General features: G+C 42.3%; 1 protein-coding gene across 1 annotated transcript in view; it reads left to right on the forward strand.

Moving 5' to 3' along the window:
- The window catches only part of fam120c (family with sequence similarity 120 member C), a 41,779-nt gene extending 35,438 nt beyond the window's left edge, over window positions 1-6,341 (forward strand). The window contains exon 17 of the mRNA XM_086278545.1: window positions 63-6,341. Coding sequence (XP_086134671.1) covers window positions 63-317 — 255 coding nt within the window. The 3' untranslated portion in view covers window positions 318-6,341. The remainder of the gene's footprint in view (window positions 1-62) is intronic.
- The last annotated feature ends 9,663 nt before the right edge of the window (window positions 6,342-16,004 follow it).

Consider the following 16,004-nt stretch of genomic DNA (forward strand, 5'->3'; position numbering starts at 1 on the left):
CTGAAATCAGGCGTGGACGTCAACTTTGTTGCACTCCAACATTTCTGTCTCTCCTTCCCCAGACGTCGTCCCCCCCATCCAGCAGTCCCCCAAAGCCCTCCGAGGAGGTGGGCTCCACGCCAGAGGTTGCCTCTCAGCAGCTGAATGGCAGCTCAGCAGCCTCCGCCATCGGCCAGCCCTTGGAGCTGACTCCCCTGGCCCAGCCAACCCCGTGTGCCTTAGCCAGCAGAGACAACCAATCAGAGGGGGTGGAAGTGGAGGCCCCCTGTTGCCTTGACGACTGCCCGTCAGACGGAGCACTACAGAAGGAGGAGTGATGGCATCCTTATCAGGATGTGCTGCTCTAAGAGAGTTATCTGTGTTCGACTGCCTTTCCCTGTTTTTGTAGCCCTGTCTGCTAGCTGTGCACATCATCACACGGCGCAGGAGGCGACGGGAGGCCCGTCCTCGCCTCCTCTGCTGCGACGTGTGATTAGCTAAACCAGTTAGCCGTTCCCCCCTCCCCCCTATAAGTTTTCTCATATGGTTTTACATTGTTTCTAAAGAGACGTTTTTCCATGAGTCCGTAAGCGCCCCACCTGTCAAAAGAAAAAAATCCTCCCCTATCCTCACTCAGAGTGAAATAAGCTTAAAACCCCGCCCCATCACCGCCACATCTTTAATCAATCCCGCCCCCGTTTATTAGGGCTGTTTGTACAGTTTGATTATTTAGTTTTTTGAGTCGTCCCGTTGTTCGACTCTGCACACAAACGTTAAGCATGCAGCAACGGTGACAGGCAGTCGTTGTATGTTGATGTGGTTTGTTGCCATAGCCAACTCACGAGAGGTCAGAGATGTTCAGAGTCTGACTCTTCTGTGCAGCGACCCTTGCCAAACTCCATTCTGCAACCAGGTCGGCGGGCAGCGCTGCTAAACATGCAGCGGTAGCACTCGCATCAAACCCCGTTATTTTTTGTTTCGTTTTATTCTTTGATTGATTGATTTGATTGGTTAATCAGTCACTGAAGCACTTCTGCACCACCACGGCATTAGTGTGATATCTTACTTTGCCCAGTGTAGCATAGCCTAGTACTTAGCTGTGCTAAGAGATCCCATGAATTTATGCACCTTAAGCCCTACAGTATGCAAGATTTCCCCCCGACCCTCCAAAAAAAGAAAAAAAAATTGCATTATTATGTTATTGTCCCACCCCTCACCCCGGCCCCCTCCTCCCAAAGCTTTGATTGTACTACCCCAGCAGAAGCACTTAATGTTCTATTTAAATATAATGGATTTCAACAAGCCCCTAGACAGTTGAATTGACAGTCGGTGAGGGGCGTTCCCCGCGCCCGATTAAATCATTATGACACATAGATCTACATTTAAAGGTAGAGATCTATTTGAGAGACGTCAGAATGTGAACAGAGTGGTTTCAGACAAAGAAGCACTTTGTTTTAAAAAATGTTAAACCACACTGGACAGTCCTCTAACAGTTGATATAGAAATGACAACCTCTCTGAGGCACCTTCTTCAGTTAAAGGCCAAAAACGTAGGAATGGAAACTGTCCAGTAAAAGATGGAAATGAGCGGTGAGGTTTTTGGGCGACTGCTGCCAGGCAGAGTTCCCCTCAGACTGCCCTCATACATTCACTTTGCTATGAAGCTAAAAGGAGTCTTGATCGTCCACGTCGAGGAGATCCTGGGAATCATTTCAGATTTCTTAAAAACTATTTCCAAAGTGTATTTTCATAAGACACATGTGATATAAAAGGGGCGTGGCAGCAAAGCCTCAAAAGATTGAGCAGCTGTTGTCATTACGAATGCCCGACACTGAGAGCCGCTGCTCGGCGAAGCTCCGGTGTGTCACTTTAGACCAGCAGGAAGCACTTCCCTGCCCCTGAAGCGCCTCAGCCGAGCGTGGCGCGAGCCTTCACGGGCTGGACCGCATCGTCACTTGACAGGGGAGAGGGAGGCCTCGTGGCGGACCCCCGAGCGTGCCGCTCACAATCTGAGACTTCTAGGAAATGTTTTATTAGAGCATTTATGTTTGTAGAGAATGAAATGTGTCCCCCACCTCCACACACACACAGTAACGTCTCATCTGACAAAGGAAATACAAGCATGTACCTTCTTAACGATTAGCTGTAGCACAACTGCAAACGTCAAAGCAGTAGAGCGACAGATACTGCCTGAGAGATGCTGGCCATGGTCGTTGTAATCTCTCTAAAACGTACGTAGAGAGGCTGAAATAAACTCGTCACATGGAAAAAAGGGCAAGTCAGCAAAGAAGCACCTTATTTTCTTACTACATTGATGACTTGCGCTTCATCGTGTGCCACAAAATTTAACACGGAAGAAAAAAGCTCCTATGAAATGCTTTTTTTTTTCTTTCTTTTTTCGTTTCTTTTTTGTTTTTTGAAGGAAACAGAAGACCCTGACTATATATATAAATATATATAAGTAAGTGTTAATGTAGTCGCGTCAGACATCCCCTCTGTTATGAACTCAGCCATTTACAGTGACACGCTGACAGTCGACCCAGCCGTGAGCGTAGGCCCGCCGAGGCCACGCCGCCGCCTCTTACACCAACACCAAATGAAATCAAAAAAAGGTTCGGACTAGTTAGCCGTTAATGGGTAGGGATCTACGAGCACTTTAGGTGTTCTTAGGTTGAGAGTAGGTAAACAGTGTCGGGGCTTAACACAGGACTGTAAAACAGACACCAAGACTAGGCTAGAGAATATAGCTCCACTGGCCGAAATACTAAGTCTAGAATTACTAGGAGTCATATACTTAACTGCTTTCAACTTTTGACATTACTACAAATACGTGTATTACAGCAGTACATTGTTAGAAGATGGCTTTTCTGCGGCGATCCAGAGTGTGACCTGGTATTTGATGCCCTCTCTCGATTCGCTCGCCAGATAACAGTTACACACACACACACACGTTCACAATACATAAACACACACACAGAGGAATCAGTTGATTTGTTACCAGCGGCATTCTCTCTGCTTTCGTGCTGAAGTGATTTCTTTTCGTGCAGTTTCAGTTCCCAGTGGAGTGGTCATCAGTTCATCGGAGATCTTTTTTGGTAACACTTTCTACTGACCGCGAGGAGGAAGAAAAAAAAAATAAATCCCACATTCACGTTCAAGTTTTTGCTGCATGGACACAGATTGGAGAAACACGCGCACACTGACACATTTTTAGAATACACGCACATAATAAACACACGGATATATAGATGTTAAATCCTGAGTTACACAGTAGGTAGTTTGGAAAAAAAAAAAGAAAAAAAAAGTCAACACAACACATGATGTAGTGTCCCTCTTTTGTCCTCGTCTGTTTTAGTTTGATAGGTATTTGATCAGTGATTTTTATGCTTGTTATCCTCTAACCCGCCCCTGCTATGACACTTCTTCTCGCTGTTCATCCATTTATTCTTTTCTCCCACCCTCAAATTTTTCCTCGGCCTCCTTGTAGAGTACTTACATCCACGAAAACACACACAGACACATACACACATAAATCAAGCCCACTGCAGACACGCACACAGATATCCTCCACACAGGTTAATCCCACCCCTGTCCTCCTCCCACTGTATCTCAGTTTCCTTTCACCTCCTTCTCTGCCGCTCCGTTAGCCCCTTTAGGACCGTTTCTATTGGCCGTTTTTATTTTTTCTCTTTTTCTCTTCGGGCTGCCCCGCCCCCTTAATCAACCCAACTAACAGTAAAGGTTATATTAACGTTGATAATCAGTTTCTGTATGTATCTAGCCAGAGTGGATTTAAAAAAAATCTGAAAAAAAAATCAAAACTGTTTTATTCAATTGTGCAAAATGTGTTTTTTCTTACTATTTTTAATGTTATTACATCTTCTAATCTAATCCTTCTACCATCGCTTCAGTTAGTACTGAAATACGCTTAGCCAACCTAGAGATTTGAACTGTAACGATCGCCATTTTCCTTACCTGTATTTTATATGGCATCTGTAGACCACTTCACCGTTTTATTATTGTACGTAAGTAAATATTGCCCGTTTTTTCGGATTGAAAATCGTCGTCTGCACTATGTTCGATTCTCATATTATCCCCGATAACGAGTTTTCGCTCTTCGTCGTTAATCAAAGCTCAACTCTGCGCCCTTGCACAAAGCAGCGAAATATCTCTTGTGAACACCTGAGAACCAAAGTACACCTAGTATCCCCGTCTATCCCACCGCCCCCCCAAAAACAAGCTCCTCTATAGCCCCTCCCCCTGCCCAACATTGACAGCTCCCCGCCCCTCCACCCTGAGTAATAAGTTTCTGATGATTATATGTATAATGACATTACAGCACGTGTGATTTATCCGACAGATCTGTGAGGTAACGGTGTGGTGTTTCATTTTTATTTTTGTTGTTTTTCATACTGTGGTTTTCGTGGAGATGCAGACGGACCGGGCGGCGAGTGAGTGTCTCATCAAAATCTCCCGCTCGCTCCTCATGGTGAAGTTTTAGGCGGTGTGAACTGCTCCACTTGCTCCTATCACATCAAATTATTACAAGTAACCACACACACGGGAAGAAGGAACGACACCTGACAAATATGTTCTCTGTCACGCCGAGCTTCTTGGCACCCTCTATTGCTTTTTTTTTTTTTTCTTCTTCTTCTTCAAAACATTGTCTTTTAGCTCCCAGGACTTGAGCTGAGCGGGTCTTTTCATGCTGTACGTGGGCACTGAGGCGGAGGAAAGAGAGACAGTTTTCCTCACAGTGCGAATCTGAGATTGATCGACCATCCAGGAGATTTATTCACATCAAGGAAATAAACATTTTAGCCATGAGGATCTGCTTTCAGAGCTTTCGGGCTTCTCATACAAAATAATTTGATAGAATCTCATAGTTTTGTGGACTTGAACTTGCGATTTTAATTATGCCGTTTTGCTGCTGCAAGATGAGCAATTTTCTGTCACTTACTAAAAATCAGAATGCATATTTGGTAGATGTAGGGCCGATCTCTTGGTGGAAATTAGTGTTTTATTCTGACATTTGTACGTTTAAACCATAACAAGCTAATTGACGTTAGTCTCATCAAGCTGCAGAAAATACAGCTACTTCCTGGCACATTTTAGTGCAATCATTAAGTTATATTTAAAGGAATTGTTAGCTGCATCATTGACTTCATGATCGGATATGATTTAGGCTAAATATATAAATTTTAGACAGTTGGTCTGACAAAAATAAGAGATTTTAAGATGCTGTCTGTTACTTTTGACATCAGTAGTGAAAATCATTGCAAGTTGCAGAACTTGTTAGTTAATCCCAGTCCATAGTCAACATCCTGTTTTTATAGTGAATAAAAATTATTTTCCATCTTAGTTAGGGCATTTATTGGTTTAGAGGCTTTTGTTCAAATAAAAAGAAGCAATTTTAAGACATTTTCTCTGCTAAAAGCGGTTTTATTTTGAAGGAATCAATAAAGCAAGCCTTAGCTGCAGTCCTAGTTAACAAATTCCAATCCATGGCTTACATCTCGCTTTGATCATCATAAAATTTTATTTCCAGTTTCTGATTTAAATCAGGAGGTTTAAACTGTCTCAGCTGAAGCGCTGTGAGGAAAATTCTTGCTCTCTGACTGAAATGATAGTATTTGTGTCATAAAGCTGGTTAAAAGTAACCCCCACCTCTCTGCCCACGAAAACGGGAGCATCCTCTGAAGAGAAGCAAAAGCCCCGGAACAGGAGTGTGTGCATGTATTATTGTAGAAATGAAACAGTATTATCTTCTGTCATACAGAAAGGAGTCATCGGTTGGGTTGTATCTGTCCAGGAAATCTCACAGCATTCTTGTCCGGTTTGAATAAGGGTCCCTAATTTCTGTCTCTCTCTACACTGCCACTCTCCCCCCCTCAACAGCCCCCCAGAAGGTTCAGAATAACCTGTCCCCCCCTTCCACCTCCCTCCCTTCGTGGCCAAGTCCCCGTCCCCGTCAAGTTGGGGGCCGTTTCACATCACATCGGTCAACGCATCAGTACCCGGAACCACCCAAAAACTACCTGTGCAGCGAAAAAAGGGTTAAAATTTATCCATAATATTATTGTTATAGAAATATTATCATCATCATTATTGCTGTTATAATTATGGTTGGTATAATTTGTCATCATTGTTAGCATTATGGAAGCACCAGACGGTTTGTGGAAAGGTGAGAGAAAGTTTTTTTTGTTCTTTTGTTTTTAATTTGTCTGGCTGTTGGTGGTCTGATCTCACAGAGGCAGGGGAGGAATGGTTCAGAAAGAGACAAAGATGGCAGTCATGTTTGTACTGGTTGGGAAATGACTTACAGTGCTGAAATAAAATTTATTCTTTTAGTAAAAAAAAGTATTTCCTGTGTCCTGTGTCTTCATTCATTGAATTTTTGAGGGATTTTAATAGCAAAATTTGCACCAATGTAATGTCTGTGATGTAGAGGGATTTTAAAAAGAAAAAAAACACTGATGATTCACTGGAGGAAACTTCAAAAAGTCCACTTTGGATAACCTGTAAAGCAGGGGTGGGGAACTCCAGGCCTCAAGGTCCGGTGTTCTGCAGTTTTAGATATCATCCAGGGTCAACATACCAGAATCAAATGATTAGTTCATTACCAGCCCTCTGGAGTACTTCAAGATATGGTGAGTAGGGTAATGTAGCCATCTGAATCAGCTGTGTTGAATCACTGACACATCTAAAACCTGCAGGACACCAGCCTTTGAGGCCTGGAGTTCCCCACCCCTGCTTTAAAGGGTCCTGTCATATTGTTTTGGTTGGTCAAAGAAAAAAGTTCAACCTTATCCTTTTTATCCATATTTATATTTAAGAAAACAAACTTCTAGATGTAATTCCTTCTGTGTTAAAATAATTTTCTCAGTACTCGCAGATGTGTGTTACGGCTTTGAAATTTAAGTTTCAAAATCTTCATGATCAGTAGATGCGCTCTTCTTGGTGTGCTACTACTTCGCTGGCTCCTCCCAATGACTTAATAAGAAATGACCCAGGTGTAAATTCTTTAAATAAAGAAGTAAAAAGCACCTCTGCTGAAGATGTATGTAAAATCGGAGCCAATCTATCGAGAGTGACTCCACTTCCTTTGACTCCCGTTATGTAGAAATTGGCTGCAATTCACGTTGGAGAGCGGCAGAGGGCGCTCATGATAGAACTAAGCGCTTAAAATTATTATTTACACTGTCTTCTAGACATAAAATTTTAATTTAATTTTCTAGCATTCTGCTAATTTATGCTTAACAGTGACTTTCAGACTGGAACTTCATAAAAAAACGACTCCACTAAATCTATCGCCTAAATCTATCATGAAGTTTACCCCCCCCCCCCCCCACAAAATTTTCATATTATTGGCGCCCACTCTGAAGTAAGAAGTCCTGAAAGTGGGAAATCTTGATATTTTATAAGCTCAGGGATTATATACGCGTTAAAAAAAAAATAAAAAATCCCGGCACGACACATGAATCTCGCGATATTTGTGCGTATCAGCAGCTGGCTGCAAACCGCTCCGCTCGGAAAGATGGCGACGATGATATGGGGGGCCACCCAGGCTACAGGGAGGCTTCTGAGGTAAACCACTACTGTAGGTCGGCACCCAAACACTCGATTAGTTACGGGGGGAAGTACCGAGCCTACAGGCAGGTGTGTGTTGTCGCGTGCGGTGCGGATATGACAGCAGGTCGAGAACCGCCAATTCGAGGTAGCTGTCAGCTAGCTTTGTGAGCTAACAGCGGGCTAGCTACTTCTGAGGCAGGCTCAGATAAATATTCCACACACGGTGGCAGTGGCTGCTTTCCATCCTCCTTTAACAGATACTGCTGTGATTCTGACGGGGACAGGGTTACTGTAAACCAAGCAGCCGATGTTTCCAGAGGCTGAGACTGTGCTCGGGTTAGCATGTTAGCGCCACCTAATAATGTAGAATGATACGGGATCCCTGCTTTAGTTTAACTCTCTGCCGCACACACTTTATGCGTACATGTTTAAAATAGTGACTCCACATCGTTGACTGCAGTCATTCCAAACATCAGACTAACCAGTTTGAAGTGTGAAAATCTGCAGGGGGCCCACCCAAACCTTTAGTATCACCTCTGAACACCACACAGGCAGAAAGCTGAGGGTTTCATTTGCGTTTTATTAATATAATAACACAAATTGATGTTTAGAAATGGCTGTGTTTGGATAGCGCCCACAGAGAAATAGCAAAACGTAAAGGCTTTTGTTACGGGGAAAAGCTTGCATGTTGGATTTGCTTCGGCTGTAGGTTTGTGGTGTTGTATCACATTCTTCCTTTTTCAATTCAAAAAGCAGCTGCATCCAGAAACACTGCAGATTCCCGTCATGCCACTCATTAGTGGCCAGTGTGATGTGACCCATCAAAAATGACTAAAACTTTGACCACTATTCCACGCTGTTAACTGTGTGAATCTATCATTTAAATCCAGATGGACCGTCACAATGTCTGTTGATTTTGATGTGTAAAGAATAATGTGACAGAGGAAATAAAAAATGTATGACGAGGAAAAAGTGAACATCAATAATGGCAGAGGAAGGAGTTAAAAGGGGAAATAAGGACAGTTAAAAATGAAATGCAGGTATTTTAAAAGCACAAATAAAAAATGTAGAGGAGGTGGTAAAACAATTATGGACACTAAAGAGATAAAAACCTGCTTTAAAAAGGTCTTTAAGACGGATATAAAAGATAACAGTGTGCTCGTCAAACTGATCTCCTCAGGGAGAGGATGGGTGTCCTGATAGAAAAAGCCCAATCACTTTGGTTCTTAGCCAAGACTGTGGGATGGTCAGCAGAGCAACCTCATGTTATATTGCCTGAAAGTGTGTCATAAAGTGCAATTATCTAACCTTGAGGAGATTAATGCATGCATGGCTGTCCCTAGAGTTTGTTTTTTTATAAAATTGAGTTAATCATACTGAGTTGTTGAATAAAACACAACTGGAAAGTGTCATTTCTGACATGGTTGTGAGGGCAGGTAATGATCTCCTCTTTAGCTGCAGGAATTTCTGAGCCATCCACCATTTAATATCTTGTATATCTACCAGGGTTCAGTGACAATGACAGAAGTTCACTAAACAATCAGAGAAGCAATGTTAAAAACCCTGTTTGACTGTTTTGGGGTTTGTTTTTTCCCCACATCTGCTCGCTGTCATTGTTCTCGTATCTCACTGTCAGGAAGAAGTTTCTTGCTTTGTAAAAATATATTGCATGTAGAACAGGAAATGCCCTCCTGAGCCTATGCAGTGCAGATACATGTGATAATATTCAAACACAGTATCAGCAAAGATGAGTTTAAAAGGTACCGCAAACAAATACCTTAATTCACACGTTTTATTAGCAGCACATCTAATGTCACCTTCTGCTGGCCTTCAAATGATGCGTCATAACATCTCCCACATCTTATTTGACTCTTCTTTGATGCTTTTTGTTTTGTTCAGGTTTTGTTGGTTGTGATCATTTAAAGATGTAGTAGTATTATTATTATTATTACTACTTTTTTTTTTTAAATTTCTCCTAGGTTTGTCCTGGGAGATGCCTACCTATCCTCAAGAACAAAGAGCTTCTGGGAAGAAGGCTGCAGGATTTTCTGAAGACCGGTCATCTGTCCTGTTTCCAAGAGTGCAGGGCCATGTTTATTATGCTCATATAAAGTTAATATATGACCGGGGTGGACTGAGGGAGAAAGTGGGAGCTGTGGAATGAGGTAGTAGTTTGTATAGTTTTAGGATCACACCAGATCTGGGAGATAACTATACAGCCTACTGTCTTTCTCACGGCAACCGAAACCATCCCCTCCATCGTCTTACCTCCTCAGGTTTTTGGTCATAAATTTGTTCCAGTGTTGTAACTTTCTACTGGTCTTTTTTTAAAAATATTTAATCATTTTTCTATTATTTTTGGATTATAGATCCTTGCTTAGGTTATCTGTGGAAATGTGATCAGATTTTCCAAAGTGCCTGCAGCACACGTGGTGGTTTCAGTGTCGCATGTTTTCAAAGACAAGGAATTTATTTTGAATTCCTATATAGTGCAGGGTTATATTAATCAATTTTATGATTTTGAACAACTCTATACAGATGCAGCAAAAAATATAGGCAATCAAGTGGGTGTGGCATTCAATTTTCCAGAATTGAAGATAAAGGTTGGAAAAAGGCTCAATAATGGACTTTCAGTGTGCACAGGGGAAATGTTGGCATTGTTGTTAGCTGTTCAGTGGGTGGAGGATAACAAGCCATTATGGACAATAATCTGTTCCCTCTAGTTCATCATTGACCAGCTTGGATAAGTCATTCAGATGCCAGACCAGACATTTTAATTGAGATTTTACAGACAATCTACGGAATAAATATAATGGGACTGATAGTTAAATTCGTATGGATACCAGCACATTATGGTGTTATTGGCAATGAGGTGGCAGATAAAATTGCAAAGCAGGCTGCTAAAGGAGATCAAGTTGATTTAAATGTCAGTATTGGCAAAGCTGAAATGAAGAGCATGGTAAAACAGAAAACAAGGGAAAGATGGCAAATCGGTGGGAGGAGGAGAGGACAGGGAGAGGGTTTTATTCTATTCAAAGGAAAGTAGGAGAACCAGGAGAGAAGAGACAATATCTCGATTCAGATTCGGACACACTGGGTTAAACAGTTCACTGTTCATTATAGGGAAAAATCAAATGGGGAAATGTAGTAGTAAACTATTAAACATGTTTTGTTCCATTGTCAAAATTATCAGGAAGAGAGAGAAAAACTAATTCAAAACCTGGAAGGCTTTTCTTTGATTGGAGGGAACACACAGGAGGTGCAAGTCTGTCGCATGCTGGCCTTTCCCATTACAATTGAGCTGGCCTCTGGACCTAACTGGGCTGGGAGGAAAAAATAAGGGCCTGACTAAGCAAAAGAGGGCATTTAAAGAGAGAAGGTCTCACAATGGTTTCACTTGAAACTCCTCCTGCACTGGGTGCTGTTAACTAGTCTCACAGTGTTTCTAGGTGCTTCTCTGTTGTTTCTTTGCAAGCCTTACAGCTTTTAGTGTCCTGCAACATCTGAGTCACGGTCCTGGGGGGTCCAGCCCCATCACAGAGTAAACTGAAAACACTGTGTAAATAATAGATTTAACAAAAAAATGTTTTCATAAAATAAACTGTTTTCTTAATTGATGCAAAAATGTCTTCTTTTTTTATTAGATCAGGTCTGGCACTCAATGTTATAGAGATATTATTTTGGACATGTTAAATTGTGTCCTTTTTTTTTTTTTTAGATAATAAACCTCTGAAAAAGACATTGATGGTAATTTGCAGTGGTTTAGTATTGATTGAAATATCTGTGAAGTCCTGTTGATTTTTAATCATGATTTTATTATTGTTTCAACATTAACCACTGGTGCAAAGGTGGTGGAAATTCAACATCAAACTATAATATTGTTCCAATATTAAGATTGGTTTGGCTGGTGCTTCACTGATCTTCAGGTCCTGGAGGGTGATGCATTTTGAAGATGGAGGATAGCAACAGCACATCTGCAGCACAGTGTACCTTGCAGCACTCGTCTCAGATCACCCCTGACTTTGTGATGAAGTAATAATAATGGCATTTCTGGCCATTGGTATACCACAACTTAATCCTTTCAACAGCTACCAAAAGTTAAGGGACCTAGCTTGTGTGAGCCTTTTGGGATGTATATACACTGCTCAAAAAATAAAGGGAACACTTAAACAACACAATGTAACTCCAAGTCAGTCACACTTCTGTGAAATCAAACTGTCCACTAATTGACAATCAATTTCACATGCTGTTGTGAAAATGGAATAGACAATAGGTGGAAATTATAGGCAATTAGCAAGGTGGTGACCACAGACCACTTCTTAGTACATAAGCTTAGCATTTGCCAGAGGACACCAGGCTGATCCACACCTGAGGGATTTCTTGGTGTTTTGGAAAAGGCAGTCTCCGCCATCTCCAAGGGAGAGGAGCGAGGTTCCCAAGCCAGTTATGGTTCTGCTACGTCAGTGGGACCGTTTGGTAGAGAAGGATGGCATACTCTATCAGCAGACTTCACGTCCTGATGGGGGTGAGGAAGTGCTCCAACTTGTCCTCCCAGATGCTCTAAAGTCTCTGGGACTTCAGCTGAGACAGCTGCACCAGGACCATAGCATACCACCGAATTGGTCAGACAGCACTGTTACTGCCCAGGGATGTCCTCTGACATCAAGCAGTGGGTCCAGGGTTGTGAGCGTTGTCAAACTACAAAAGATTCAGGGTTGGTATCGCATAGCTATATGGGCCACTTGTAGGCATCTAGGCTAAATGAAATCCTGGCCATAGATTTTACTTTGCTGGAGCCCTCCCTTGGTGGGCTTGAGATTGTCCTGATTATGACTGATGTTTTTAGCAAATACACTGTCGTATTAATAATAATAATAATAATAATAATAATGATGATGATGATGATAATTGTTGTTGTTATTATTATTGTTATTAAGTCACTTTTTGCCCTGTAAGTTATGATGTTACTGCAGTTAAACACAACTTTTTTACAACACATGCAATAAAATCTTTCAAACACCCGTGATTCCATGAATCTGAGTCTGTGAGATTACACTTCATTTCTTGAACCACCAGTGATTAAAATGATAAAGTAAGTCTAGGCAGTTCGTGCTTAATATTGTGAAAAGTTTAAGATGACAACAGCCTTGAAGGGAGTCTCACCCTGGCTGACTTTGTCACATGGACTGAGAATGCTCTTGATAAGGAGATGAGCACCAATAACCTCAAGCTGTTTCCAGCTCTGTCACGGTGGAGGCACGGGTTTTTGCTTTCGCAGGGAACCAGGACGGGAACAATTTTCAGTTCAATTCCTTTTTTTTTAAAAAATAGGCACTTTATACTAGACCCTGCAATAACACATACAGAGGAAAAACCCAAGAATCATATGACGCCCTAGGAGCAAGCACTTTGGCAACAGCGGGAAGGAAAAACTCTCTTTTGACAAGGAAGAAACCTACGGCAAAACCAGGCTCAGGGAGGGGATAAGAGGGATACAAAAAACATGCTGTGGAAGAGAGCCAGAGATTAGGAACAAGAATGATTCAATGCAAAGAAATCTATTAACACATAGTGAGTGAGAAAGGTGACTGAAGAAGAAACACTCAATCCATCATGGAAACCCCCCAGCAGCCTACGCCTACTGCAGCATAACTAAGGGAGGATTCAGGGTCACCTGATCCAGCCCTATATGCTTTAGCAAAAGGGAAATTTTAAGCCTAATCTTAAAAGTAGAGATAGTGTCAATTTCCCGAATCCAAACTGAAAGCTGCAGTATGCAGTACTGTCAGTACTCTAGCTGCAGGATTTTCGAGTAGCTGAAAGCTTTTCAGGGAATTTTTAGGACATCTTGATAATAATGAATTACAGTAGTTCAGCCTATCTATCCGGTCTGACAGCGACCCTACGATGTCAGACTTAAAGACCGGATTGGTCAGAACTTAGTGGGCAGGGTTCTGAGCAAAGATAAGTAAAAGCGCTCTCACTTTTATGGTTTTTCGGGTACACAAACCGTGTGTGTGTGAACCCTGTGTGTGTGTGTGTGTGTGTCTGTCTGTCTTAATGTAGGCTCTACCAAGTGTTTGTAGCTGTTATGCTACAAACATTTCATATTACAAACGCAGAATAAAGCATAAAGTGCAAACTGTAAATAGCTGCTCACATTATTATTATCAGTCGGTGAGGACGTAAAGAACGTTTTACACCTTTTTAAATCTCATATTAAAGACGCGGTATCGGTCACAGTAAATCAGTAAAGTAACAGTAAAGAGCTCAGCTCGTCTTCATCCATCACAGCCTTCAGGTTTTCTTTGGAAAAAACAAAAATGATGTTCTTTACCAAAAGAAAAGTGAGTGAGACTTTGACATTGACACTGTATGACAAGGTAATTGGGAAAGTGAGCTCTTTTACATACTTAGGTGTTGTGTTTGATTCGAGACTGACATGGCGGGAGCATATTGATTGGATTGAAACCAAATGCTAAAAAGTTATTAATGTTATGAGGTGTGTAGCTGGGAGGGGTTGGGGAGCGAGCTCTTCTGCTTTGAAAAGACTTTACCTGGCATTAATTAGGTCGGTCTTTGATTATGGGTGTGTGGCATATGGTTCAGCAGCTCCTTCTGCGTTGAGACGTTTGGATGTTCTGCAATCGGAAGCCCTTATAGTGTGCTGTGAAGCTTTTAAGACGTCTCCAGTCGGTGCCCTACAGGTGGAGATGGGAGAAATGCCCCTAGATCTTAGGAGGAAGCAAGTGTCGGTGAATTACTGGGTTCATCTTGGTGGTCATGGTGATGCACATCCCACAAAGGAGGTACTTTTGGAATGCTGGGAGTATGGAAGAAGTCAGAAGGCTCATTTTGGAAAGGTGGGGAATCAGTGGGCTAAGGAGTGTCAGGTGTATGAACTTAAAATATGTCCTGCAGTAGTGTTCTCTGTGGTTCCCCCATGGTTATTGGAGACTCCTCCTGTGGACTGGTACTTGCTGGATCTGAAGAGAACATTGAAAGGCAGAGTCGATCTTGTTTCAGCATTTCATTTTCACAGCTTGACTGAATACCCTGAGTGTATTCATGTGTTCACGGATGGTGCTAAAAGTCCAGTTACTGGAAGTACAGGGTTTGGAAACAGTTCCGTCAAAAAATATTGGAATACACAGAATACACTTCGGATGGACTGGCAGTATACACGGTTGAAATGGTAGCAATTTTGGTAGCATTGAAATGGGTAGAGTGTTCGAAAATCAGGCAGGTGGTAGTATGTTCTGACTCGGCAGCTGTTCTTTCAAGTCTACAGTCGTTTTGTTCGAAGACAAGGCAGGGCATGCTGTATACTATTCTGGAGACTATAAGCAGGATAAGGTGTTGTGGTGGCAATATTCACTTTCTTTGGGTGCCAGCTCATGTAGGGATCAGTGGAAATGAAAAGGTGGATAGGTTGGCGAAAAGAGCGTTGACTAAAAGTAGGACTGAGATGGAACTTACAAGCAGTGGATCTGAAGGGAAAGGTGTTGTTTGGAGGCAGGTTGTTCAGGAGTGGCAGAAGCGGTGGGATTCAGGGAGTACGGGCAGGCAATTGTATCATCTTAAGAAGGAGGTGGCAGTGAGTAGGTTGTATAGGGGTAATAGGAGAGATGAGGCGGTCATTACCAGGCTTAGACTGGGACATTGTGCATTAAATAAAACGCTACAGATGATAGGAGAACATGAGACGGGGCTTTGTGGAGTGTGCCAGGAGGAGGTGGAGACAGTAGAGCATGTAATACTGCGGTGCAAGGGTTATGATGTGGAGAGGTCAGTTCTGCAGAATAGGTTGACGGAGCGGGGAATTGGGGAATTTAATCTGAAGAGTGTGTTGGAGGGTAGTAGGGCACAGGTGAGGGAACTGGTGGGGTTTCTGAAGGCTATAGGTGTTTATGAAAGAGTGTAGGGTTTTTTTTTTTAGTTTTTTTTTTTTATACAGCTTGTGAACTCACTGTCTGACCCATACTCCGGAACAGTAGGAGGCGGTAATGCTCCTTTACGTTGGTTGCCAACCGCCGTTAAACACAAAGAAGAAGAAGAAGAAGATCCATCACAGCTAGTGATGGGCAGATGAAGCCCCATGAAGCACTGAAGCTTTTCATCCAATTGGTTCACCCCAACGCGAAGCTTCATGAAGCTTCATTTGCTCTAGCAGGACACCTACTGGACGTAAAAATAATAGCTGGCATGAATTTGAAGAGTGTGGCATTTTGCACACAGCCTGTAAATGTCAACAACAAAAGGAGTGTGTAAAACACCTATAGTGTAGTGATGGCAGTATACTGTGTATATTTATGCTGGCAGTATGGAAAATGATTATTTGCGGCAAAGTTCGAACCGCTTCATGAACCAGTCACGTGGTACAGCCGGGCAGCGAGGCTTCGGACGTCATCATTTTCAGCTCCTCCCATAAATGAAGCAAGCCTCGATACGCGC

This window comes from Aulonocara sp. 'chitande type north' Nkhata Bay, linkage group LG20, assembly GCF_057382095.1.
Source record: "Aulonocara sp. 'chitande type north' Nkhata Bay isolate Kocher_YH1m ecotype deep benthic linkage group LG20, A_spYH_male_GT1.1, whole genome shotgun sequence".
In the NCBI taxonomy this organism is placed as follows: Eukaryota; Metazoa; Chordata; class Actinopteri; order Cichliformes; family Cichlidae; genus Aulonocara; species Aulonocara sp. 'chitande type north' Nkhata Bay.